The following is a 25,325-nucleotide window of genomic DNA, read 5'->3' on the forward strand; positions in this document are numbered from 1 at the left end:
TGGCACAGAGTGTACTCAGAGTTAGGCCTTTCTTATATAAAGCAATATAATCAGCATATAAACATTTAAGATGATAAATTTAAAGCTCAACAGTAACTGCTATAAATATTATAACTACACATGTAGTGCTTTTGCTTAAGTAAATTATAGTTGGGATCATAATAAGAAAACATGTGTTTTTATTTTCTGTGTACCCTGGGTACAGACCAGTATAAAAATGGGATTCTTCCCAATAAATGCTGTCTGATAATGCTTCATATTGCATTAAACACTAGATATGTAAGCAAACAAACAAAAACCCATAGAAGCCAGTTTTAATTATTAAATGTGACAATTACATGGAGATGGAAAGTAAACATGCTTATACACGTCTCTGTGATTACAGAAAATCCACACAGATGCTGTCAGAGCAGAGAATCTTTGATTTATCAGAATGATGAATGCAAATGATTTCATGAAATCTCACTCTTGTTCTGGGTTGTAAAATTCACCTGTCCAGTTAAACCGAATCCTTTGCAACACAGTTCTAAGAACCCTACCAACCTCATCCTCAGCTCTCTGCCTGTTGTCCTTTTCAGCTGAGTATTCATCCACATGTTTCAACTTCTCTCTCATTTTCAAGCAAATTGCTCAGGCTCTCAGCTTCAGCACAGTTACCATATGGCCACTCTCTGAGGTCTTCTGTGTTCAAGCCAAACAAATTCTTACATGATCTGCAAGGCTTCATTCTGGCACCATCACGGAGACAAAAAGCCTCACACCTGATATTTCCAGGTACTTCAATTGTTCCATCAAAGTAATCTTTCTGGACTGTGTTTGGATAATAGGTCATCACCGCACCAGATACATATTTATGCCATTTGCTAAGACAGGAGGCAGCAATCATAATTTTCCCAGCGTTAGGACCTTTGGTGGACATGGAGACTCCGCAGTACCTTTCTGATTTGTTGGTTTGGGATTTTTGAGAAATGCAGATGGTGGACGAGACGAAAGCTGTTTTTTTATTATTCTCTTCTAAGTCCAAGTCTGTGAGGAGATCTTGCAGACTCTGCTTTATTTGCTCTTCATTCTCTGAGTTATTTTGCAGGACGATCTGAAAACAGTTACAGATCTGGTCAAAGTGTTGCACCTGATTATATAGTTGTTTTTAATAGAAAGTTGATCAACATGTTTGTTTCGCTGCTTGACTTATTTAACTATGCAGGACCATTGGATGCTTTTGGTTTAGACATTTTAAGATAGGGGGTGAAACAAGTCACAAAAATCTATTTAATTTTAAATCAATAAGCAAAAATCCATCTTTGTTCTCACTAATTTATAATTAAATTTGCTAATTGACCTTTTTTTTTCTATTTTGCTATGCCGGGCTGTCAAAACACGCTGAATTTAGAGTCTTTGAGCTTAACAGATCCAGCAGCTACACAGTGACAGCATCATATACGCCTTGAAGACTGTAAGCATCTCCAATAATGAGTCTGTTAGACATTATTTAGAACTAACAAATTCTGAAGCAAGTCTCCAGCTCTCCTGCAGTCTCTGTGTTTGGTGGAGAAGTATAGCTAGAAGCATATGTTGAAGTATAAGGTACAGTATGGATTTTCTTTGGATTTCTCAGTAAAAAAGCACTTTGCATTATACTTTCCTAAAAACTGGAAGTTTGTCAGATTGACTGAAAATGTGAGAAGAGTTATCTTACCATGTCGAGCACACAGGAGAAGGGACTTCGCCTGGGAAGCTGAGTCGAATACAACTTAAAAGGCCTGGGATATCTTCTCATTAAAGAACCCAAAACAAAAGGATTAGGGAAGATTTCTTCTGGAGAAAAGGGGATGTTGTTGATTTTGCCCAGAAACAACATGCTGTGAAGGATCTGTTGAGTGAAAACATATTTGCTTATTGTTAGTAGTGATAAACAGGACTGTCTTAAAAGTGTCAAAGGTAACACACCTCATCCACCAAGTGTTGACTTCCCGGAGTCATGTAAGAGCCCCGAACCATCCTCTTGGTAATCTTGTAGGCATTAGTTTTGAACCTCCTTTGAGAAATTGTTGTCTTCTAAAATGATAATGATCGAGCAGTTAGGGATTTAAAAACACAGGAGATCTGATAACTTTGGCTACAGCAGAGTCTGCAGACATACCTATTTTGCTCTTGGTCGGCCTATTTTAAACATGAGAGAAAACATAGTTAGTGAAATGTTGATAACATACAATGACTATCATTGGTGGCTGAAAAGATGCCAGGTAACAAGTGAAAAGCTGCTACTTACCATCGCCACAGTCTAAGAATGAAACAGGAAACACTGAGCGAGTTGCCTCCATCTTAAAGCTGTTGATCATGTGATTTAAAGGAAAGCCACACCCAGCTCTTTCCTGGAATTTTACTCGACTGTAGAAAACTGCTCCATTTGCCCCGCCCACCCATGATCTTTAATATCTACCAAAAACAACCTTTTGGTTGTCAGTAACCAGCCGATCGTTTGCGCGATTAAAAAATGACTTTGTGCGGCGGCGTTCCCACCACGAGCAGAACTCCGGCTCAAAAACCGCTGTTTTTGAACACTTTTATTTACTTAAGCATTTTTATGGGCTTACTTTGAAACAAAGTGCGATTGAATGATTATTGTTATGTGTTGCCTTGAATTCGGCTATGCTGTCTGTTAGACAGCTGTTTTTCTTTATTGTTGTTTTTGTATTGTTTGTAGCGAACGCTACTGGAATGTATAGATTAAGCTACGTAGCCAAGATAATTAATAATTTAACTGTTGTACATTGGTTGATGATGATTTGCATTGTTACATAGGCTTGCAGAAAAATATATTTGTTTACCGGTAAACTGAATCGAACTTGATGTGCCAATGGACGTTTTTCTGACCTACAGGTCAGGTTTTGTTCCCTCCCTTTGAATTAATCTTCTTCATATTGAAGTGGCGAGCCGGTAGGACCATTCTTTGTTTCCCCTCTTTCCCCCACTTAGCCGTCTTTGGATTACGGACATATTTCCCCATTTGTATGAAGCTGGACCCTAAGGAGGAATACCTTAAAAGTGAACTTTAAAAAGAAGAGGACCAAAAAGGACTTTTGCACAGAAAGATCACAGCATTGATTTATTATTTAATTGTGGGCATTTATGTTGTGTGTTGTGTTAATTATTTTGTTCCATTTCCCCTTTCCTCCATTTATTCAATATATTTTTGGTACAAGATATTGCAGTCTTTGGTCTCATCATTCACACCATCTAGGCTCCATAAAGAACTATTTCTTCTGCGCATCAGTCAGTAAACTCATCCATTGAAATAAACTAGTCCTTAAATAACTTTGAGTTACACAGTGGCAAATGTAATAGAGAAAGACACAGGGCCACCTGAAATCTGTCGTCCTATCTGATTCAAAACCAACATGTAGGAGAATCTGGAATCTTTGATTTTGAGTTAAAAATAAAATATGGATAAAATGCAGAAATGTTTTTACTAACATGTACTAACAGAGACTTGGAGGAGAGAGACCTAATGTTTAATAATCCACATTTCACTGTTTTACTCTTTGGTTCAGATGTGGATACTGTATTGTTCTTTCTTTGTGATTGTTTATGTTTAAGTTGTTTGTTGCTGGTTTTTAGTTTGTTTTTTTCTGTTTGGAAGCTGACACAGTCTCTATGGAGATGGGTTTTTGGGGGGTAGCAGGAGGAGAGAAGCTGCAGAGAGGCGTGTAAGACTGCAACTCTGCTTCCTGGTCCCAACTCTGGATAGTCATATTTTGGGGGGTTTAATAAACTACTACTGCATGATGTAAAGCTGAAGTATTACACAGCTTTATGAACCTCCTGTTATCCTGGTAGACGAGTACAGCAATAAATCTTTTACTTGAACATCTTCTGGCTCCAATAAGCTTTGAAATGTGACCATGAAGTTAGAGACACACTGACTGAAACCCACAGCTGTGACTGTGGATCACATCCACACACAGTGTAGCTGCTGTCTCTGTGTGAGGTCTGTGTATATATGTATATACACTGAACAAAAATATAAACGCAACACCTTTGTTTTTGCTCCCATTCCCCATGGGATGGACGTAGAGACCTAAAATTCATTCCAGATACACAATATAACCATCCCTCCCAAACAGTGGTCACAAATCAGTCCAAATGTGTGGTAGTGGGCACATCTGCTATATTGAGATAATCCATCCCACCTCACAGGTGTGCCACATCAGGATGCTGGTCTGACATCATGAGTAGTGCACAGGTGTACCTCAGACTGCCCACAACAAAAGGCCACCCTGGAATGTGCAGTTTTTTGCGCTATTGGGGGTCTGGGGACCCAGAACCGGTCAGTATCTGGTGTGACCACCATTTGCCTCATGCAGTGCAACACATCGTCGCATGGAGTCTATCAGATTGTCAATTGTGGCCTGTGGAATGTTGGTCCACTCCACTTCAATGGCTGTGCGAGGTTGTTGGATATTCGTGGGAACTGGTACACGCTGTCGTATACGCCGGTCAAGCACATCCCGAACATGCTCAATGGGTGACATGTCCGGTGAGTATGCTGGCCATGCAAGAACTGGGACATTCTCAGCTGCCATCTGCCCTGAACAATGTGAACCATGATTCATCCGTGAAGCGCACACCTCTCCAACGTGCCAGACGCCATCGAATGTGAGCATTTGCCCACACAAGTCTGTTACGGCGACGAGCTGGAGTCAGGTCAAGACCCCGATGAGGACGACGGGCATGCAGTTGAGCGTCCCTGAGACGATTTCTGACAGTTTGTGCAGAAATTGTTTGGTTGTGCAAACCAATTGTTCCAGCAGCTGTCTGGGTGGCTGGTCTCAGACGATCTTGGAGGTGAACCTGCTGGATGTGGAGGTCCTGGGCTGGTGTGGTTACACGAGGTCTGCGGTTGTGAGGCCGGTTGGATGTGCTGCCATATTCTCTGAAACGCCTGTGGAGACGGCTTATGGTTGAGAAATGAACATTCAATGCACGGGCGACAGATCTGGTTGACATTCCTGCTGTCAGCATGCCAATTGCACGCTCCCTCATTGCTTGTGGCATCTGTGGCATTTTGCTGTGAGACAAAACTGCACATTCCAGGGTGGCCTTTTGTTGTGGGCAGTCTGAGGTACACCTGTGCACTACTCATGATGTCAGATCAGCATCCTGATGTGGCACACCTGTGAGGTGGGATGGATTATCTCAATATAGCAGATGTGCCCACTACCACACATTTGGACTGATTTGTGACCACTGTTTGGGAGGGATGGTTATATTGTGTATCTGGAATGAATTTTAGGTCTCTATGTCCATCCCATGGGGAATGGGAGCAGTAACAAAGGTGTTGCGTTTATATTTTTGTTCAGTGTATTTATGCTTATATTCATATTCTCTTATTCCCCTTTATTTGATATCCTAATTCTGTGCTGTGTAAAAATTTGTCGGTGTTCTGCTACTACAAACTGGATTCCCTGGAGGATAAACATGAGGGATTCATAAAGTTCTATCTCTCTGTTAAAATCCCCCAAAATCAATGAAATGTGAATTTCAGGCAGACATGTTTTTAAAAGAGTCACTTTAGAATAGAATAGAATAGAATAGAATAGAATTCAACTTTATTGTCATTGCACATGCACAGGTACAGGGCAACGAAATGCAGTTTGCATCCATCCAGAAGTGCTTTAGTGATATAGATATATTACAATATATATTAGCAATAATATAGATATGTGAGTATATTACAGAAATGGGTCTATTATGTTATAATGTACACGGTATGAAGTATGTTGTGAATATTCTATAACTAAGTATGTACAGGCTGTAGTGAGTACAAGCTATGTACAGGATATGAACAGGATATAAATATGAAAAACTATACAGAATATGAAATGAAATAAATAACTTTACAGAATCTGGGATATACAGCTATACAGAAATGGGAACTGTGCAAGTTGTAAACAGTTGTAGGATTAAAGATTATTGAATGTACAGAATGATTATTTACACAGAGCTATACAGTAGTGCAGTTAAGATAAGTGAGGGTGTAGATAGTTTCTACAGAGGCTGTATAAAGTGCTAGTGGTTGTGAGTGGTGGTTCAGTCCATGTTATTATTGTGTGTTTGAGGGTACAGTTGTCCATTGTGTGTGTGTGTATGTTCAGTCCATGAGTTTAACGTGGGTCAGATGTCAGGAGGCAGAGTTCAGGAGTCTGACAGCTGTGGGGAAGAAGCTGTTCCGGTACCTGGTGGTCTTAGTCCGGAGGCTCCTGTGGCGCCTCCCAGAGGGCAGGAGGGTGAAGAGTCCATGTGATGGGTGACTGGGGTCTTTGATGATTTTCCCAGCCCTTTTCAGACACCGCTTCCTGTAGATGTCTTTCATGGCAGGAAGTGGTGCTCCGGCGATGCGCTGGGCAGTTTTCACGACCCTCTGCAACGCCTTCCGGTCCGAGGCAGAGCAGTTCCCGTACCAGACTGTTATACAGTTGGTCAGGATGCTCTCGATGGTGCAACGATAGAAGTTCACCAGGATGTCTGAGGACAGGTGGTTCTTCCTCAGAGTCCTCAAGAAGAAGAGGCGCTGGTGAGCCTTCTTGACCAGCTTGGAGCAGTTGGTCGTCCAGGTGAGATCCTCGGAGATGTGGACTCCCAGGAACTTGAAGCTGCTCACACGCTCCACAGCCGTCCCCTTAATGTGGATGGGTGGATGTGGGTCAGCATTCCTCCTGTAGTCCACGATGAGCTCCTTGGTCTTCTCGGTGTTAAGCAGCAGGTTGTTTCTGTCGCACCACTCAGCCAGACGATCCACCTCCTCCCTGTAGGCGGCCTCATCGTTGTCACTGATGAGGCCAATCACCGTGGTGTCATCTGCAAACTTAATGATGGTGTTGGAACCATCAGCAGGTCTGCAGTCGTGGGTGAAGAGGGAGTAGAGGAAAGGGCTCATCACACAGCCTTGTGGTACACCGGTGTTCATTGTGATGGTTGATGAGCAGTGGTTATCCAGCCGGACGTGTTGGGGGCGGTTGGTCAGGAAGTCCAGTAACCATTTGCAGATGAGGGAACTGATGCCCAGGTCTGTCAGTTTCCTGATGAGTTGTGAGGGGTGGATTGTATTGAATGCTGAACTGAAGTCTATAAACAGCATTCTGGCGTAGGTGTTGCTGTTGTCCAGGTGTGAGAGGACAGAGTGCAGTGCGATGGAGACTGCATCCTCTGTGCTCCTGTTCTAGCGGTATGCGAATTGGTGGGGGTCCAGGGTGGGGGGGAGACAGGATTTGAAGTGTGCTAGGACCAGCCGCTCTAAGCACTTAGTGATGATGGGGGTGAGTGCTACTGGGCGGTAGTCATTGAGGCAAGATGGGTTGGAGTTTTTGGGTATCGGGACGATGGAGGTGGATTTGAAGCAGGCCGGTACCACAGCGTGGGCCAAGGACAGATTGAATATGTCTGTGAGCACTCCTGCAAGCTCCCCAGAACACGCTCTGAGAACACGCCCGGGGATGCCATCGGGACCTGCAGCCTTGTGGACATTGATCCTGCTCAGCACCGCTCCTACATCGGTGGGGGAGAGAGTCAGAGGTTGGTGGTCTGGCGTCATGTCTGCTTTGGTTGTGGTTGTGGGGTTCCCTCGCTCAAAACGAGCATAAAAGTTGTTGAGCTCGTTGAGGAAGGAGACATCAGAGGATGCGGGGGAGGGTTTGGTGGTCCTGTAGTCTGTGATGGTCTGGAGTCCTTGCCACATGCGTCGGGGGTTGGAGTTGGAGAAGTGTTCTTCTACCTTCTTTTTGTAATGGTGTTTGGCTTTTTTGATGCCCTTCTTTAGATTAGCCCTGGCTGTACTGTAGGCGTGTGCATCTCCTGACCTAAAGGCAAATGGAAAAATGTGTTTTTAAAACCAGCCAATAGGAGCGTCTGTGGATATCAGCTGAGGCTGAACTCAGGAACACCATCACATATAAATACACAGAATTAAATCACTAGATAAAAGATGTCATTAAACAAGGATCAAATCAACATGTCAAAGGTCAGTCAGAAGAGGTGTGGTTAAACACTGGCAGTGCAGCGACCTAATGCAGTTTGGTTACCGCCACGGGAAAAGCCCCGCCCCCTCTGAGCCTCCGCTGTGTCCTCAGCACATCCAGGAGCAGCAGGTCAGAGGGGGCGGGGCCATGTCAGGACTTATTTTAAGTAAAATTTAAAGTGGAGCGACGGCAGGAGTCACACAGCAGTAACCAGCTCTGTCTGCCAGGGTCAAAGGTCAAACAAGTCCTGCAGCTGACCCACACACAGACTTACACTGATCCACAGAGAGTGATGAATCCACACATCACTCGGCTGGAGGAAGCTGGGTTTCCACACCGTCCAATCAGAAACCAGTGTTGACACTGAGACCCGTCTCTGTAACAGGAAGTCCATGAACAGGCAGACCCTCTGCAGCAGGCTGACCTGTGACCTCTGAGACAGAGGGAGGAGTTTGTGTCAGCAGGGAGCGCTGCAGCATCGCCTGAGAGCTTTAAGAACAACAGCAATAAACAGGAAGTGAAAGTCACACTTCTGTTGGTGTGCGTCATCAGCAGACCTCCACCCTCTGCAGGAAGCTGAGATAAGAAGCAGCCAATCACAGAGCAGAGAGCATGTGACTTCCTGTTCCTGCTGTTACTGTGACAACAGCTCCTGGCACAGAGAGCAGCTTTCTAAAGAGGAAAGATGCTGCTGTCACCCCCGGGTGTCATGTGACCCACCTGATGTACCGATTTAAGACTGTAAGAACAATAATAACAACATGTTTTAGTCAGGTGATCCATGCAGAGCAGATCCATGTGACCAAACACAGCTGGATCACATGTTTCCTCTCCTGGAAACAGAAAGCCTTCATGTATAAAGGCTCATGTACCCACTGAGCCCTGCTCTCAGATCTGTGAGGCTTTAACAAACAACAGTTTAAAGTCATGTTTAGCATCTTGTGTCAGTGTGGAAGGTCACACACTTTCCTGAGTGTTGAACCCTGAACTACTAGCTGTTCATGTCAGCCTGGACATAAATACAGACCTGCCTGCTGTCATAGACCCCAGCACTCACATGTTACTTATAAGTGACTCATATGTATGCATGTATATATTGTGTATGTTGTGCTATTTCTTACTTAGTGTGTTGTGTCTTTGTTCCTGTTTGTGCTGCAGCACTGTAACCTAAATAATTTCCCCTGGGGATCAAAAAAGTATTCTGATTGTGATTAAATGAAAGCAGTCAGAGCAGAGGACGGTGATGTAAGGAATGGGATTTTAATCAGCCAGTCTCCTTTAACTCTCAGCATCACAAAGTAATGTGGTAACATCTGGACTGATGTGTTTACTGTCAGCTAGTTTAAATGCTGTAGGCTGCAGCCGCTGCTCTAACACTATAACTGTAACAGGGCTCAGTGCTGCTTCTAACAGTCTGAGCTGCTTCAGGCTTTATTTGTGAGGAGCACAGCAGCTTACAAACACGTGGCTGGGCCTGGACCCAAAGGAGTGTTTGTTAAAGCCTGCAGTGAATCCAGCAGCAGAATGATGGAAATGCAACACAGCAATGATGAAGAGGAGCAGCATTAAAGCCAAAGTCCAGTTCATACAGTTAGGTCCATAAATCAAATAAGGGAAAATAAAATGTTGTTGGATGCACCTGTCTGCAGCCTTAATGCTCTCTGGTCGCTATGGTAACGCGTAAACATTTCTTTCAAAATAAGACACACGACTACAACACGGGAAAAGACCCAGGGAAACGAAGTTAACGATAAAAACCCTGAAAACCATTGTTGGATTTATATTTTATCATTGTCATTGTTATTGGGGAATATCTAACCATATATGCTTAGAGGTGTAGAACCAATTGTGTAATGATAGTAGTCTTTAAAGACTTTGTGTGACTCCAGAGTGTTCTGGCATTCACACCCACGTCCTGGGATCATGGGAGAGGTGCTACCTTCTTATTGTTTTGTGGTAGGATGTCTGTTTTAGTCTAAGTGCCTTTTGTTTAGATGAACTGCTGGACTTCCAGACCAGCAGGTTTAGGGAAGTCGTTTATGGGGTCACACACACACACACACACACACACACACACACACACACACACACACACACACCTACATAACATACAGACTGGTACCTTTGTTCACGTGTATGTTAATGAACCTATGTATGTTCATGTAACCTCAATAAAAGAGCAGTGTTACGAGGGAACGGACGAGAGCGACTGTGGTCAAGCGAAGGAACGGCATTGGTCCAGGTCTCTCCCGTGCACGAGAAACATAAAGAACTACTCGTGTCTTGCTTTGCTGTGTAGCTGGATTGAACGATCCAGCGAACAGGTTTATGCTACAAACCTATCAACCATCAATTTCACACCGAGCCTCGACTCTCACGGCCCGGTACCAAACGACTCACGGACCGGTCCGTGACCCGGGGGTTGGGAACCGCTGAGTTAACGCATGAGTAGTTCAGGGCTGCACGTCATTTTCATTGTTAATATCTTTGTGAAAAGCACATTGATGTGAAAATCTTCATGAGAGTCAGAGTCCCTACAACACGATTAAAGATTCATTCAAAAGAAAATCACAAGTTATTATCATCTTCAGAACATTTCATTAAACATTAGAGACAGACTGCTGAGTACATCTCATCTCTATCCAAACAACCTACAGTCCACAAACACATCATGAACCAGTGCTCTGGGCTGTGGTCTGTCCCCAGTTACATGGATCAGCTGGTTCCCTGGAGGTGACTGCTGCTGTGGTTTGGAGCGGATGAATAAACCTGAACTGAATCAGGTGTCCAGTTACTTTTGGTCCCTTTAAACCAGGCTGTCACATGTTCAGGATGTGAAACTCCTCCTCCTCCGTGAAAACGGGTGTGGGTCTCAATCAGCCAAGGTTTTGGGTGAACCCATTGTGAGATCTAGCCCCACGCTATCATGTGATTTCCTGTGATCAAATGTCCCAGGATGTGAGTGGGCGTTAAGACGTCCATGTCCCTCTTCAAGCAACTTAAAGAAGTCCAGACGCTTTTCTTTCCAAGCTCCTTCAACAACATCATTCATAGAACAGCTTCCAGCTTCTTTTGCTCGGCTACAGTTTGGATGGATTTGCATTTAAAGATGCAACAAGACTAAAATGGTTAGGGTCAGGAGGTCAAAGGTCAGAGCTCCTGTGGGTCTGAGGGCGGCCTCACGCTGGAGAAGGATGAAGGAGTCTGACCTGAGCCAGTGTTTGACATGAACACATCAGCACTGCTGTCAGTGAGCCTAACGACAGCCGTTAGCATCATTTCAGTGTTTCAGTCATAAAAACACTTCCTGTCTCTGTGGTGGTTACAGTGACATCATGCAGTTTGTGCTTTGACCTCCAGAGGGCGACAAATCAGCACAGACAGAGAGCTCCATTCAAACTTTGCTGCCATCAGGAATAATTCTTCAAATATAATCATCAGTGTTTGAGCAGTTATGATATCAGGGACAATCTAGACATGTGTGACAATACTGAACATGTCACATGACACACCTCAAACATCATGTGATCCACTCTCAGTCTGCACTTTCATTCATGACTTCAACAGGTTGAAATGAGCTTTGAAGAAACATTCAGTGAAATAAATCTTTCATGGATTCATGTGAGCAGCAGATGAACTTTGTACCAACAACATCTTCAATAACAGAGTCTGAATGAAGCTCAGGTGTTGATGCTGCTCCCTGATTGGACGCTTGGTTTCAGCTCTGCTCTCAGTCTTTACTGCACAGGTGAAGGTAGAAAGTGTGACTGGATCTATAGACTGGAAACAGAGAAACATGCTGAACATTTGAAGCTTTGCAGCAGAAATGTTCATGTTACAAATACAGTAGAGCTGATCTGGGATCAGTGTGTTCACACCTGCAGCTACAACAAGGTTTCATGTCTCCACACGTCAGCATGTGAACTTTACTCTGACTCAGTCTGAGCAGTCAGACGGCATATTTTTAAAGTTAACACATCAGCACACACAGAGCTGAGCCCCTCCCACCTGTGCTGAGTTTCAGGTGGAGCCCCGCCTCCTTCCAGGAAGCAGCTCACCTGTGTGTCCGTGTTTAGTGTCCAGGTGTGGAGTGGAGCTTGTTGTTGGTGTGAAGAAACTGTAAGTTTGCTTTGTTTCCTCCTTTAACAGTTTGTCTTTAGGAACTTTACTGTTTGTTCAGCTCGTGTTTGATTTCTTCACACAACAAACTGTGTGTGTTTGTATTTCCGGTCTCTCCATTAAAGTCAGTGTGTAATGTTTCCTGGCTAACATCAGCTGTGTGCAGCTTAGTTCAGCACAAATCTGCCGCTCCATAGTTCACGGTAACGGACTCACAGCTGGACCAACGAGGCCGAGTGTGTCCGCCACTCTGAGCTACGTTCGTGTTTGTGTACTTGTAGTTTGTACTTTGAGTTCACTCAGAGCCCACAGAGGACGCAGCGTACGTGATGACGTCACAGCCCTTTACCTCCTTTACTGTCACTGCGATTAATGTTTACACACGAGACACCTGCAGAGCTCTGACGCTGAGCTAGCACACAGCATGCTAACACTAAGCTAACACTAAGCTAACGCTAAGCTAGCGCTAAGCTAGCCAAGAACCCAGAGTGACGTAAAGCTGAGTAAACACTGACCCCAGACCAGCACCATGATAAAGTGAGCTGCTGCTGCTGAACTTGAACAGGTAACAAAGTGATGAGCAGTCAGGCTGCAGGTTTCTACCTGTTCATGTTTCTACAGTAGAATCACTTTGAAGTGTCTTTGTGCTGTTTCATCTTTGATTTGTGTTCATAAACACTCAGAGAAACATCACGTGACCTCATCAGGATCTGTGTTGGTGTGTGGGGCTGTACCTCAGCTTTATGTTGTTACATGCTCATTTGTTCATTTTAACATCAAAGTAATGTTATGAGGAGTAATGAAGTAACGTACTCCATTACTTTTAATCAAAGTGTTCTGTGTAATATGTGTAATAATGACTGTTTTGAGTAATGACCAACACTGATCACAACAAAGAGGAAATGCCTCCAACATGCACAAACATTTGAGCCACAACATGCAGTTAATGTGCACAAATGTCTTTGATATGCTGCTCAGTGATGGTGGTGACTGTCAGAGCAGAGCTACTGAGAATCAATAAGTAATATCAATGATGGGATCAGAATCACTAAATTCTTCTCATCCCTGTCAGTATCATACATGTGCTGTATAATGTGATAAATGTAGAGGTGCTGGCTGTTCTCTCACTCTGCTGTTTAGCTGTAAAGGACGCCTCCCTGCCTTTGTCTCATTCATGACCTTTAATAGTCTCTTCTAACATGCAGAGATCTGTATGATCTGTTTCATAGAGTCTAACCAGCCTGTACAGGTAACAACAACAGTCACTGCATCACTGACACACAAACGTCATCTCTGTCAATAACAACATTCATACATGGAATAAAAACACATCAGTGGATCATTGCTGGAGCTGATGTTTGTGCTCCTGGTGCAAAGGCTCTCAGTTTCCTCCTTGAAATAACATCAGTGGTGGGTCAGCGACATGCTTTCTTTCCCTCTCAGGTTTAAATATCTGGGACTCTCCACCGTTTGGTTTTAGAGCTGAAGAAGCTTCTCAGATGAAACGTCTTCCAGAAACTTAAAGACGTCTCTTTTCTCTCCAAGCTCCTTAGATCACATGACCTGGATGACTGAACCTACAGACACATTGACCTGGTTTCATGGTCACATGACGGGTCAGAGGTCAGCGACTGTAACTCAGTTCCTCGTGTTAATGTGAACTCACTGAGTGTTTGTGGTTTACCTCTCAGACTGACTGAAGATGATGATGGAGGAAGAGGAGGACAGAGCAGAGTCTGCAGGGTCCAGCTGTCCGTCTGTGAGGAGTGACCGGTCCAAAGATCGAAATCCAGACTTCAGTGGTGAACCTGGAGCAACGAGGTCAGAGAGCTGAACTCACTGAGTAACAGAAATAATTCTGCACTGACATTATAATCAGTGTTGACTCTGGTTGATTGTCTGACTGTGTTTGTGAGCTGAGAGGAAATGAAAATGAGTTTGTAACAAAAATCAGTTTTGTCCAGTTTTCCTGTAAAAAGCTGAACTCTAATCTAAGAGGATGTTACTGACAGGAAACAGCTGCATTATCTGCAGTCTGTGTGATCACAGCTGCTTCAATCATGTTTGTGTCTGCAGAGGTCAGAGGTCACAGTCTGCAGGGTCCAGCTGTCCGTCTGTGAGGAGTGACCGGTCCAAAGATAGCAATCCAAACTTCAGTGGTGAACCTGGAGCAACGAGGTCAGAGAGCTGAACTCACTGAGTAACAGAAATAATTCTGCACTGACATTATAATCAGTGTTGACTCTGGTTGATTGTCTGACTGTGTTTGTGAGCTGAGAGGAAATGAAAATGAGTTTGTAACAAAAATCAGTTTTGTCCAGTTTTCCTGTAAAAAGCTGAACTCTAATCTAAGAGGATGTTACTGACAGGAAACAGCTGCATTATCTGCAGTCTGTGTGATCACAGCTGCTTCAATCATGTTTGTGTCTGCAGAGGTCAGAGGTCACAGTCTGCAGGGTCCAGCTGTCCGTCTGTGAGGAGTGACCGGTCCAAACTTGAACCTCCAGTCTTCAGTGGTGAACCTGGAGCAACGAGGTCAGAGAGCTGTGATGACTCCTTTACATGTTTGTGTTTCCTGGATAAATATGACCTGAAACATCCTCAGATTGTTACAAAGATTCATTAAAAAGAAAACAATGAAAGACAAAAGATCCAAATGTTCGACTTGGTCATTTGCTGTTTGAGGACAGTGATGCTCATATCTGTGGGGAAAGTGTGACCTGAGTGGGTTCATGTTTGTCTTTAAAGAACAGAGCTGCTCTGATTCTCTTTGTGTCTGATCTGTTAAACAGTCTGAGAGGTCACACAGAGACCCAGCAGCTAAAGCCTGGATCATACTGGCTGCTGTTACTCCATCAGGACAACACTGAACCACAGTGGTGTGGATGTAGTGGATAAATCCCACCATACTGATGCTCAGAGTTAACCACAGGGAACAAAACCAGATGTTACCTTCAGATTGTGACCTTTGGAGTGGACGATGCAGATTTCAATAGAGAATAAATGTTGTTGTTTTTCAGCTGTGAAGAAAGAATCTAATTTTCTGAACTTAAGAATTTATGATGCTGGAAACAACATGGAGACTATAACACAACATTTCCACTGTGTTCATAGAATGAATGTAAAACTGTCAGACATTCATTAAATATGCAAAATGTCTACAGAAGCATCAGAGGGTCAGACGTGAAGCACTCAGTGATTTTGATCAAATGACTCATCAGTTATTGATCTGTACTACACTGATCTACCACGTTAGTAAAGCTGGTGTTCTGGTGGTGGAGGGAGACTCGGATCATGTTCTGGTTTTGGAGCAGTGATCTGCTGATGGTTCAGTTTGATGAGCTTCTTCAAAATCATCCCTGACATCACCACTGAAAGGACGTCCATGAAAACAGACTGAAAATTACTGATATGTTCACAATCTGAGAGTTTAAAACTTGACAGACTTGATTCAGATGAAGTTATTTGAGCAGAAACTCCTGGATCTTTATCCTGTGTTGATCTAATCCTTCATGGTTCCTCCACAGAGTGGACCAGCAGAGCTCAGAGGTTCCCAGGGGTCAGTCTGCCCAGCAGCATCAAACACAGCTGGACTCCATATTTATGGTCTGTACATGTACAACAACTACTGTTACATCTGTTCTGTTCACAGTCATCTCCATGCTGCTCTTTGTAGACCAGTGGATCGTGGCTCCATGATTTCAGTCTGATTGGCTCATTCATAAATATTCTGTTCCAGCTGCTGGAGGACAACATCATCACTTTTGTGAAGAACGAGCTGAAGAAGCTCCAGAAGGTTCTGAGTCCAGATTACCCAGAATGCTTAGAGAGTCAGAGGAGCAGCAGCAGAGAGGCATTTGTGAAGATCACAGTGGACTTCCTGAGGAGAATGAAGCAGGAGGAGCTGGCTGACCGTCTGCAGAGCAGTAAGAGGATTTATCTAAAGATTTAAGCTGCTGGATAAATGAACATTTTCCAGAGATGGAAGATGGAGCAACATGTTTTAAAGATGAGTTCTTTTTGGAATTGAGTGTTTATTTTTCTTCTCATTCAGAACTTCAAGCTGCAGTTTGTCATCGTAACCTTAAATCCACCCTGAAGAAGAAGTTCCAGTGTGTGTTTGAGGGCATCGCTAAAGCAGGAAACCCAACCCTCCTGAATCAGATCTACACAGAGCTCTACATCACAGAGGGAGGGACTGCAGAGGTCAATGATGAACATGAGGTCAGACAGATTGAAACAGCATCCAGGAAACCAGACAGACCAGAAACAACCATCAGACAAGAAGACATCTTTAAAGCCTCACCTGGAAGAGATGAACCAATCAGAACAGTGCTGACAAAGGGAGTGGCTGGCATTGGGAAAACAGTCTTAACACAGAAATACAGCCTGGACTGGGCTGAAGACAAAGCCAACCAGGACATCCAGTTCATATTTCCATTCACTTTCAGAGAGCTGAATGTGCTGAAAGAGGAAAAGCTCAGCTTGGTGGGACTTGTTCATCGCTTCTTTACTGAAACCAAAGAAGCAGGAATCTGCAGCTTTGAAGACTTCCAGGTTGTGTTCATCTTTGATGGTCTGGATGAGTGTCGACTTCCTCTGGACTTCCACAAAACTACAATCCTAACTGACCCTAGAAAGTCCACCTCAGTGGATGTGCTGCTGATAAACCTCATCAGGGGGAAACTGCTTCCCTCTGCTCACCTCTGGATAACCACACGACCTGCAGCAGCCAATCAGATCCCTCCTGACTGTGTTGGCATGGTGACAGAGGTCAGAGGGTTCACTGACCCACAGAAGGAGGAGTACTTCAGGAAGAGATTCAGAGATGAGGAGCAGGCCAGCAGGATCATCTCCCACATCAAGACATCACGAAGCCTCCACATCATGTGCCACATCCCAGTCTTCTGCTGGATCACTGCTACAGTTCTGGAGGATGTGCTGGAAACCAGAGAGGGAGGACAGCTGCCCAAGACCCTGACTGAGATGTACATCCACTTCCTGGTGGTTCAGGCCAAAGTGAAGAAGGTCAAGTATGATGGAGGAGCTGAGACAGATCCACACTGGAATAAAAAGAATAGGAAGATGATTAAATCTCTGGGAAAACTGGCTTTTGATCAGCTGCAGAAAGGAAACCTGATCTTCTATGAATCAGACCTGACAGAGTGTGGCATCGATATCAGAGCAGCCTCAGTGTACTCAGGAGTGTTCACACAGATCTTTAAAGAGGAGAGAGGACTGTACCAGGACAAGGTGTTCTGCTTCATCCATCTGAGTGTTCAGGAGTTTCTGGCTGCTCTTCATGTCCATCTGACCTTCATCAACTCTGGACTCAATCTGCTGGAAGAACAACAGACAACCTCCAAGAAATCTAAATTATTTAACAAACCAAAACTTCAATCTCTCCACCAGAGTGCTGTGAACAAGGCCTTACAGAGTCCAAATGGACACCTGGACTTGTTCCTCCGCTTCCTCCTGGGTCTTTCACTGCAGACCAATCAGACTCTCCTACGAGGTCTGATGACACAAACAGGAAGTAGCTCACAGACCAATCAGGAAACAGTCCAGTACATCAAGAAGAAGCTCAGTGAGAATCTGTCTGCAGAGAAAAGCATCAATCTGATCCACTGTCTGAATGAACTGAATGATCGTTCTCTAGTGGAGGAGATCCAACAGTCCCTGAGATCAGGACGTCTCACCACAGATTATCTGTCTCCTGCTCAGTGGTCAGCTCTGGTCTTCATCTTACTGTCCTCAGAAGATCTGGATGTGTTTGACCTGAAGAAATACTCTGCTTCAGAGGAGGCTCTTCTGAGGCTTCTGCCAGTGGTCAAAGCCTCCAACAAAGCTCTGTGAGCACATTTGTACTCATGTCTTTACTTTTAACATCCAACTGTGTCAGTAATTTATTTCACCAGGCTTTCTGTCTTTGTATGAATTTGTATCCTAAAGTTTTGGGATTTCTCCAATACAACTGTGACCTCTTCGATGCCTCCAGAACTCGAGACGCTGGATTCACCATAAACTCTCATCATCACTGCTGCTGTTATGTTATCAGTCTTTGTTTAAACACTTAGGCTGCATGTGCCTGATGTTGTGATACTTTATATTCACATGCATGCTCCTAGATACATTTCTACTGCAGGTCTATTTTTAGTCACAAATGTTGGTGAAACACTTGCTTTTACATGCATGGTGGGTCCTGCATTAAAGAAAGCATTTGAATTACTCAGTGAATCCTGGCAGCCAGAGAAACATCCTTAGTTCCACTTTAAACTAAACTCTGCTTCGGTCTTCCACAGTGTGTTTGTTGTTTCTTTGTTGTTGTTGGCCGGGGACCTATTTCAGGAAGCCGGTTTAGAAAACTCAGAGTGGAAAAACGATACTCAGGGTTGAGTAACCCCGAACTGTCCAACTCGGAATATTCGGTTTCAGAAAGGCTGATAACAATTAGTTCAGTCAACGCGGAGTTGCTTTAACCCCAAGTTAAGCGCGCGCACGAGGATACATAAAGCCCTGATTAGTGGAGCACAGATTAAGCGAGTCACCATGGAGACGAAGGGAAAGAAATGGTAAATGGTAAATGGCCTGTATTTATATAGCGCTTTTCTAGTCCCTAAGGACCCCAAAGCGCTTTACACAACCTGTCATCCACCCATTCACACACTGGTGATGGCAAGCTACAATGTAGCCACAGCCACCCTGGGGCGCACTGACAGAGGTGAGGCTGCCGGACACTGGCGCTACCGGGCCCTCTGACCACCACCAGTAGGCAACGGGTGAAGTGTCTTGCCCAAGGACACAACGACCAAGACTGTCCAAGCCGGGGCTCGAACCGGCAACCTTCCGATTACAAGGCGAACTCCCAACTCTTGAGCCACGAGTTGGGAGTTGCCGATAGCATGCAAATTTTGCGGGAAAAAAGTAACACAGCCTCAGCTGCAAAAGAAAGAGAGCATGCATGGCAAAACATAGCCGACAGAGTCAATGCGTGAGTGTTAATTTAAACATTGATCTAGGGATTTCCACCCATTTAACACGTTATTTATTATATTTCATGTTTTATTTTATACATTTTATTTTGTGATGTGATGTGAGCGCAGGTGCAACCCAACAGGCCCCAAACGTGCCTGGCAGCAAGTAAAAATGAAATATAAAAATATAGTCCAAACAGGTAAGGTGTAATTGTATTATGAGCCATAGTGCTTGGTCTGTTTGTCCCATGTAAATCAATTGCAGTTAGAGGCTACATTAATTTAATGTAATGCCCCCTAGCAGGTTTACTTCAACTAACCCTGACATTCTCCGCCTCTTTGTCGGAAACCTGACTGTAGGAAGTGTCAGACATGGCGTGCCCCTTCCTTGAAGAGCCAGTAGATGTTGAAGCCCAAATTCTCCGCAGAGCTCTCCGCCGGGAGAGAGTGATCAGAGCGCGTTTGGACATTTTATCATTTCCTGATGATTTTCTGTGTGAACGTTACCGTTTTTCAGCACAATCTATAATTTATTTGAATAACATTCTCAGGCCTAATATTGCTCATACGACACATCGCGGACATCCTCTCAGTTCTGTACATATTATTTGTATCGCACTTCGGTTTTTTGCAAACGGGAGCTTTCTGTATAATATTGGTGACGCTGAGCACGTTTCCAAGGCTACCGTCTGTCGGACAGTCAGGAATGTTACAGTTGCACTGAAACGTCTCCTGTACTCGTCTGTGGTGTTCCCATTATCACAAATGTGGAAGCCAACTGCTCAGCCTCTGTGGGTGGTGGTGGTGGTGGAGGACCCCCACCTGTTTTTCGGGCCTCCGCTTTTTTTCTAGTGGCCATAATGGGTCACATTTGAGCATACAGAGTAAGCAAATATGTATTTGATAATTTCAATATGTGCTTACAGAAAGAAAGTTAATGTAGCCTCTAACTGCAATTGGTTTACAAACAGACCAAGCACTATGGCTCATAATACAATTACACCTTACCTGTTTGGACTATATTTTTATATTTCATTTTTACTTGCTGCCAGAAACGTTTGGGGCCTGTTGGGTTGCACCTGCGCTCACATCACATCACAAAATAAAATGTATAAAATACAAAATAAAATATAATAAAATAATGTGTTAAATGGGTGGAAATCCCTAGATCAATGTTTAAATTAACACTCACGCATTGACTCTGTCGGCTATGTTTTGCCATGTATGCTCCCTTTCTTTTGCAGCTGAGGCTGTGTTACTTTTTTTCTGCAAAATTTGCATGTTATCAGCATATGCTGCCATCAGGATTTCGGCCTCAAGCGCTGTAAAATACATTGACCGCGCCTTCTTTCCCTTCCGTCTCCATGGTGACTCGCTTAATCTGTGCTCCACTAATCAGGGCTTTATGTATCTTCGTGCGCGCGCTTAACTTGGGGTTAAAGCAACTCCGCGTTGATTGAACTAATTGTTATCAGCCTTTCTGAAACCGAATATTGGTTTCAGAAAGGCTGGAGTTGGACAGTTCGGGGTTACTCAACCCTGAGTATCATTTTTCACTCTGAGTTTTCTAAACCGGCTTCCTGAAATAGGGCCCAGGTGTCACAAACTGCAGCAGGACAGTACAAAGCATGTCATACTGGATGGCTGCAACAACCAGAGTTTTACCTACCTTTGGTATATCTTGACCGCATGAGCGTAATATTCACTGAACAGATTCGTCTTCTGTAATCTTTTCAGATTCAGATTCAGAACACTGTATTTATTTTCAAGGGGCAATTAGGATACTGAGCTTTCCAACCGTACATACAATACACAAACATCACATTGGGGAGACAGGTCAGGCTAGGTAGCTGGCCGGTCAGCCGCTATTGCAGCGACCCGGAACCGAACAGCGGAAAATGCACAACATCAGGAAAGAGGAGGAGAAAAAATAACTCCTCCCAGACTGAGCTCCAACAGGGAGATCAGTTTGAGAACAGAAACGGTGGGTCGAGGGGACCAGCGCAAATGCTGCAGGCCCGGTGTAGACAGCGCACCCGGGCCTGCAGCATTTGCGCTGGTCCCCTCGACCCACCGTCTGCACCGGGAGGGGATAAGCATGCTTAGGATGGGAAGGAACAGTCTAAACACCGTCTGTTATCAGGGTGAGATTTGTTATGTTCAGCTCCAGCCTTGAGACCACAGCTGGCGCCGGTATGTTAGCCGCATGAGATGATGGTGGCTTTCTTTGGTGTGAACAACTGACTCAGAAGGTGGAGCAGGTGGAGCTTACAAGGAGTAAGTGCTGCTATAGAAGAAGAGTTGTGTTTTAATGAAGCTATTTAGTTAACCAATAATTGTATTGCATGCTGGCGTTAAAAATGTTTCATTTGACTGATTTAATTGTTTGTTTGTTTTCTTCCAGACTGAGTGGCTGTAACCTCTCAGAGAGAAGCTGTGATGCTCTGTCCTCAGTTCTCAACTCCCAGTCCTCTAGTCTGAAAGAGCTGGACCTGAGTAACAATGACCTGCGGGATTCAGGGGTGAAGCTTCTGTCTGCTGCACTGCAGAGTCCACATTGTACACTGGAAACTCTCAGGTCAGGATCCAAACATCCCCACTGCTGATCATTAAATGATATTATTGTACAAACAACCAAGCTTTATAGAATTGGCAGGTGAACTTTTCTTATCTTTGGATTGCTGAGGAGATTCTTAATTACTGTCTGTCACTGTGGTTTCATTTGTAAAGCCACTTCTGCTGCTTTCATTCATTTGGAAGTCCTGTAGCTGAGTTTGGGAGAGACTAACAGCCTCGGCAGCAGAGGGGAGAAAGGCTGTAACACCACCACTTTACTTTACTTCTACCTGTCACATCATTTTATCAGGAAACAAATATGCTCATGTTTGTCTTGAAGATGTAAGAAGATCACATGGTGCTTTTTATTATTGTGTTGGTTTGTTTCCTGTCTCTTGGATGGAGCCCAGCTGTGCGTGGCCCCTGGGCCTGTGGTCAGAGTGTGTGCTGGATAATCCGGCCCAGGATGAGGCCAAACTGACATGGGATGAAATGTCTGTCACATATTTGAGCCCAATTTAAAAACATCCTCCATAAATATTGAATAATAACAATAATAATAAAGGGTCAGAAGATGACTTGTTGCAATGAAAATGAGCTTGTAGTTTGTCTGCTTTAATAATGTGACTGGAAAAAGGTGTTGGACTTCAAATATGTCCATTTCTTTCACACTTCACCTTTAAAAGTGAAGCCTTGTGGTTCCTGGAAGGAAAAACACGACTTTTTCAAGTCTTTGTCCTGTTTTTATGAGAAATGTACGACTTTAATGTGAAACATTCAGAGTTTTTTCTCTTGTTGTGTTTGTTTGAAGCTGCTTCCTGTTGGCTTCAGCTGTTTGGAGTTTCCATTTTCTAAACTTCTACATTCTGAACCTTCTTCAGCTCTGAACAGATGATGAAACACTGAATGATTTCAAGCTCACACTTTGTCTAATTAAACTTACATCTTTCATTCTTTATACAGATTGTGGTGCTGTGGTTTGTCAGAGATCAGCTGTGATTATCTGGCAGCAGCACTGAAGTCCAACCCCTCCCATCTGAGAGAGCTGGACCTGAGTCACAATAACAAGCTGCAGGATCCAGGAGTGAAGCATCTGTGTGGTTTCCTGGAGAGTCCAGGATGTGGACTTGAAACTCTGGGGTCAGTCAGCATGTTTTAGTTGTTCTGAGATGAATATAATGTGAAAGTTGTGCTGACACTAAACTGCAGACATCAGGCTGATATTATACTGATCCACACTGAGGATCTTCATGGTAAAGTCTGTTTTCTTCTTCTCTGGTTTAGTCCATTGACTGCAGCAGAACAATGTTCACATTTCAAACAGTGAGACTCAACGTATGGCCCGCGGCCCACACGCGGCCTGCCCACCTTTCCTGATTCAGAGAGAGGGGACCCTGATTAACTGTGTAGCTTCTTCCTCACAGTTCTAAGTATCAGACACAACAATGAATCATCCACAGCTGACTGTCTTTAGCAGGTCAAAGGTCACGGCACACAGCAGACAGTGGGAAATATTATAACTCTGATCATTTATCAGCACATATCCATATGTATAAAAACAAAGCTGACACTGTGAGACTTGATCAGAGGTGTGATCATCACAGCAGAGGCCTTTGTGTCAAAGTCACTGAGGATCAAACAGAAACACATGAAGCAGATTTTCCTGTTCTGGCTTTTTATAGCAGATAACCTTCAAAATCTTCTGCAGTCGATCAAAAACTGAAGCAAACCATGAAGCAACATGTGAACATGAGCTGATGCTGCTGAAGGGAAGCAAAGTTACAGAGGTTTGATTACAGACACAGCTGAGAGTTTGTAATCTGTCATCATTTTAAAAGGTTTCAATTTCTTCAGTATTGAAGCAGAAATGAGGCTTTGTTTTGGGAGGCCGACAGCAGTGAACACAACAGCAGACTGGTGCGTAATAAGCAGTGAATAATGCAGGAAACAGATTTTTGAAGGTAAACTGTTCTTGAAGTACACTGAGAGAGAGAGAGCTGTGCAGGAAGTAAACGTCAAAGTCAGAGAGAATTCATGACGATGTTCATCAAACGTAAAGCGTAGTTTGGATCTTCTTCTGCTGCTGGTTCAGTCAGTTTTGGTTGGGGACAGATGAAACCTGCAGCTTCAGGATCTGTGAGCTGTCCACTTTCAGCCCCGACGGCGTGTCCGTGTACGTGCCGTCGAGTGAACGATCCACGCTCTGTGTTTCCATCTTTGTGTGTTTAGCTGCTCTCATTTACTGTTTTTGTCATGGTCGGCTGTGTGGCAGGCAGGATGAGGACCCAATCGCAAAACTCACGGACTCAAGGGATGAACTCAAGAGGCAGCTTTATTGCTGACAAGATGACAGGAAAATACAAAACTTAAACTGGGCACAATAAACTAATACTTGGAGAGAGACACAGGGAAATCCACGCAGCATGAGGGAGACTACGACAAAGAACTGAGGGAGACGCAGACATGAATACACAGAGGGTTAACGAGGGAAGTGGGAGCACACGGGGAACACAGCTGACACAGATAATCATAACGAGACAGGGCAGGAGTGAACACAACATGACGCATACTGACGAGAGACTGTCAAAGTAAAACAGGAAGTACAGAGGTTCAGACAGGAGGAGAGAGCACGGGGAGAACACAGACATAACAGGCTGGGGAAAACATGGAATAAAACACGAAAGGGGACAAGGGCTCATGAATACATAGAGGGGCACACAGGGGGTGAGAGTCACAAAGGGAAAGCACACAGGGAACCACATAACAGGGCAACTCAGGAAACAGAACCTAAACAGGGAACTGAATACAAAAATACAAGAGAACTAAGAATACTGGGCCAACACGGCCCAGGACCATGACAGTTTTATCTGTTTGCTGCTTGTTAAAATACTTTTGGGAGCTTTAACCTGAGATTCTGGCAAAATACATTTATATTAAACATCGATTCAGGATTGAATGAATCAACATCGCTTTATTCAAATTAAAACCATTTAAATAGGAAAATCCATTTTTTTTACAGCCGCCTCTAATGCTGGGTAATGTCAGCTGGTCCATGTGCAGCTGGCTGTGAGGCTCATGGAGCGTCTACAAAGTGCAACACTGAAAGAACATCATCCATAAATATTGAGTAATAACTGGACTCTCATACAGCGAGACTCAAATGCCTTTAAACATCAGCTTATCCTGCTGATCCAAGTCCAACACTGAGTTTGTAAAAACATGTTTGTCAATCATTTTGTTTGGTTTCTGAGGAAAATGATTCAATAACTTGCTGCTAATACACAACATTTCATCATATTTCCTCAAATGAGTGTGTGATGTTCTTTCACTGTTGCACTTTGTAGACGCTCCCTGAGCACTGGTCTCACAGCCAGCTGCACATAGAGACCAGTGTTGTTAGTCCAGGTCAGAAGATGACTTGTTGGAATGAAAATGAGCTTGTAGTTTGTCTGCTTTAATAATGTGACTGGAAAAAGGTGTTGGACTTCAAATATGTCCATTTCTTTCACACTTCACCTTTAAAAGTGAAGCCTTGTGGTTCCTGGAAGGAAAAACACGACTTTTTCAAGTCTTTGTCCTGTTTTTATGAGAAATGTACGACTTTAATGTGAAACATTCAGAGTTTTTTCTCTTGTTGTGTTTGTTTGAAGCTGCTTCCTGT

At 43.9% G+C, this 25,325-nt stretch overlaps 1 protein-coding gene and 1 pseudogene across 2 annotated transcripts in view; one reads left to right on the plus strand and one right to left on the minus strand.

Moving 5' to 3' along the window:
• Positions 1-273: 273 nt before the first annotated feature.
• On the minus strand, positions 274-3,607 carry LOC146650442 (uncharacterized; annotated as a pseudogene). Its single transcript, XR_014908007.1, has 4 exons — positions 2,141-3,607; positions 1,948-2,055; positions 1,697-1,870; positions 274-1,093 (listed from the first exon to the last, which is right to left on the minus strand). The product of XR_014908007.1 is annotated as an uncharacterized LOC146650442 (transcript).
• A 10,229-nt stretch (positions 3,608-13,836) lies between these two features.
• The window catches only part of LOC146650443 (NACHT, LRR and PYD domains-containing protein 3-like), a 33,450-nt gene continuing 21,961 nt past the window's right edge, over positions 13,837-25,325 (plus strand). Inside the window, exons 1-6 of the mRNA XM_085385471.1 lie at positions 13,837-13,955; positions 14,568-14,669; positions 15,662-15,740; positions 15,874-16,060; positions 16,189-17,986; positions 21,513-21,686. Of these exons, the coding sequence (XP_085241597.1) occupies positions 13,837-13,955; positions 14,568-14,669; positions 15,662-15,740; positions 15,874-16,060; positions 16,189-17,986; positions 21,513-21,686 (2,459 nt within the window). The remainder of the gene's footprint in view (positions 13,956-14,567; positions 14,670-15,661; positions 15,741-15,873; positions 16,061-16,188; positions 17,987-21,512; positions 21,687-25,325) is intronic.

This window comes from Rhamphochromis longiceps, linkage group LG16, assembly GCF_057381845.1.
Source record: "Rhamphochromis longiceps isolate RC_006_pf linkage group LG16, R_longiceps_female_GT1.1, whole genome shotgun sequence".
Lineage (NCBI taxonomy): Eukaryota > Metazoa > Chordata > Actinopteri > Cichliformes > Cichlidae > Rhamphochromis > Rhamphochromis longiceps.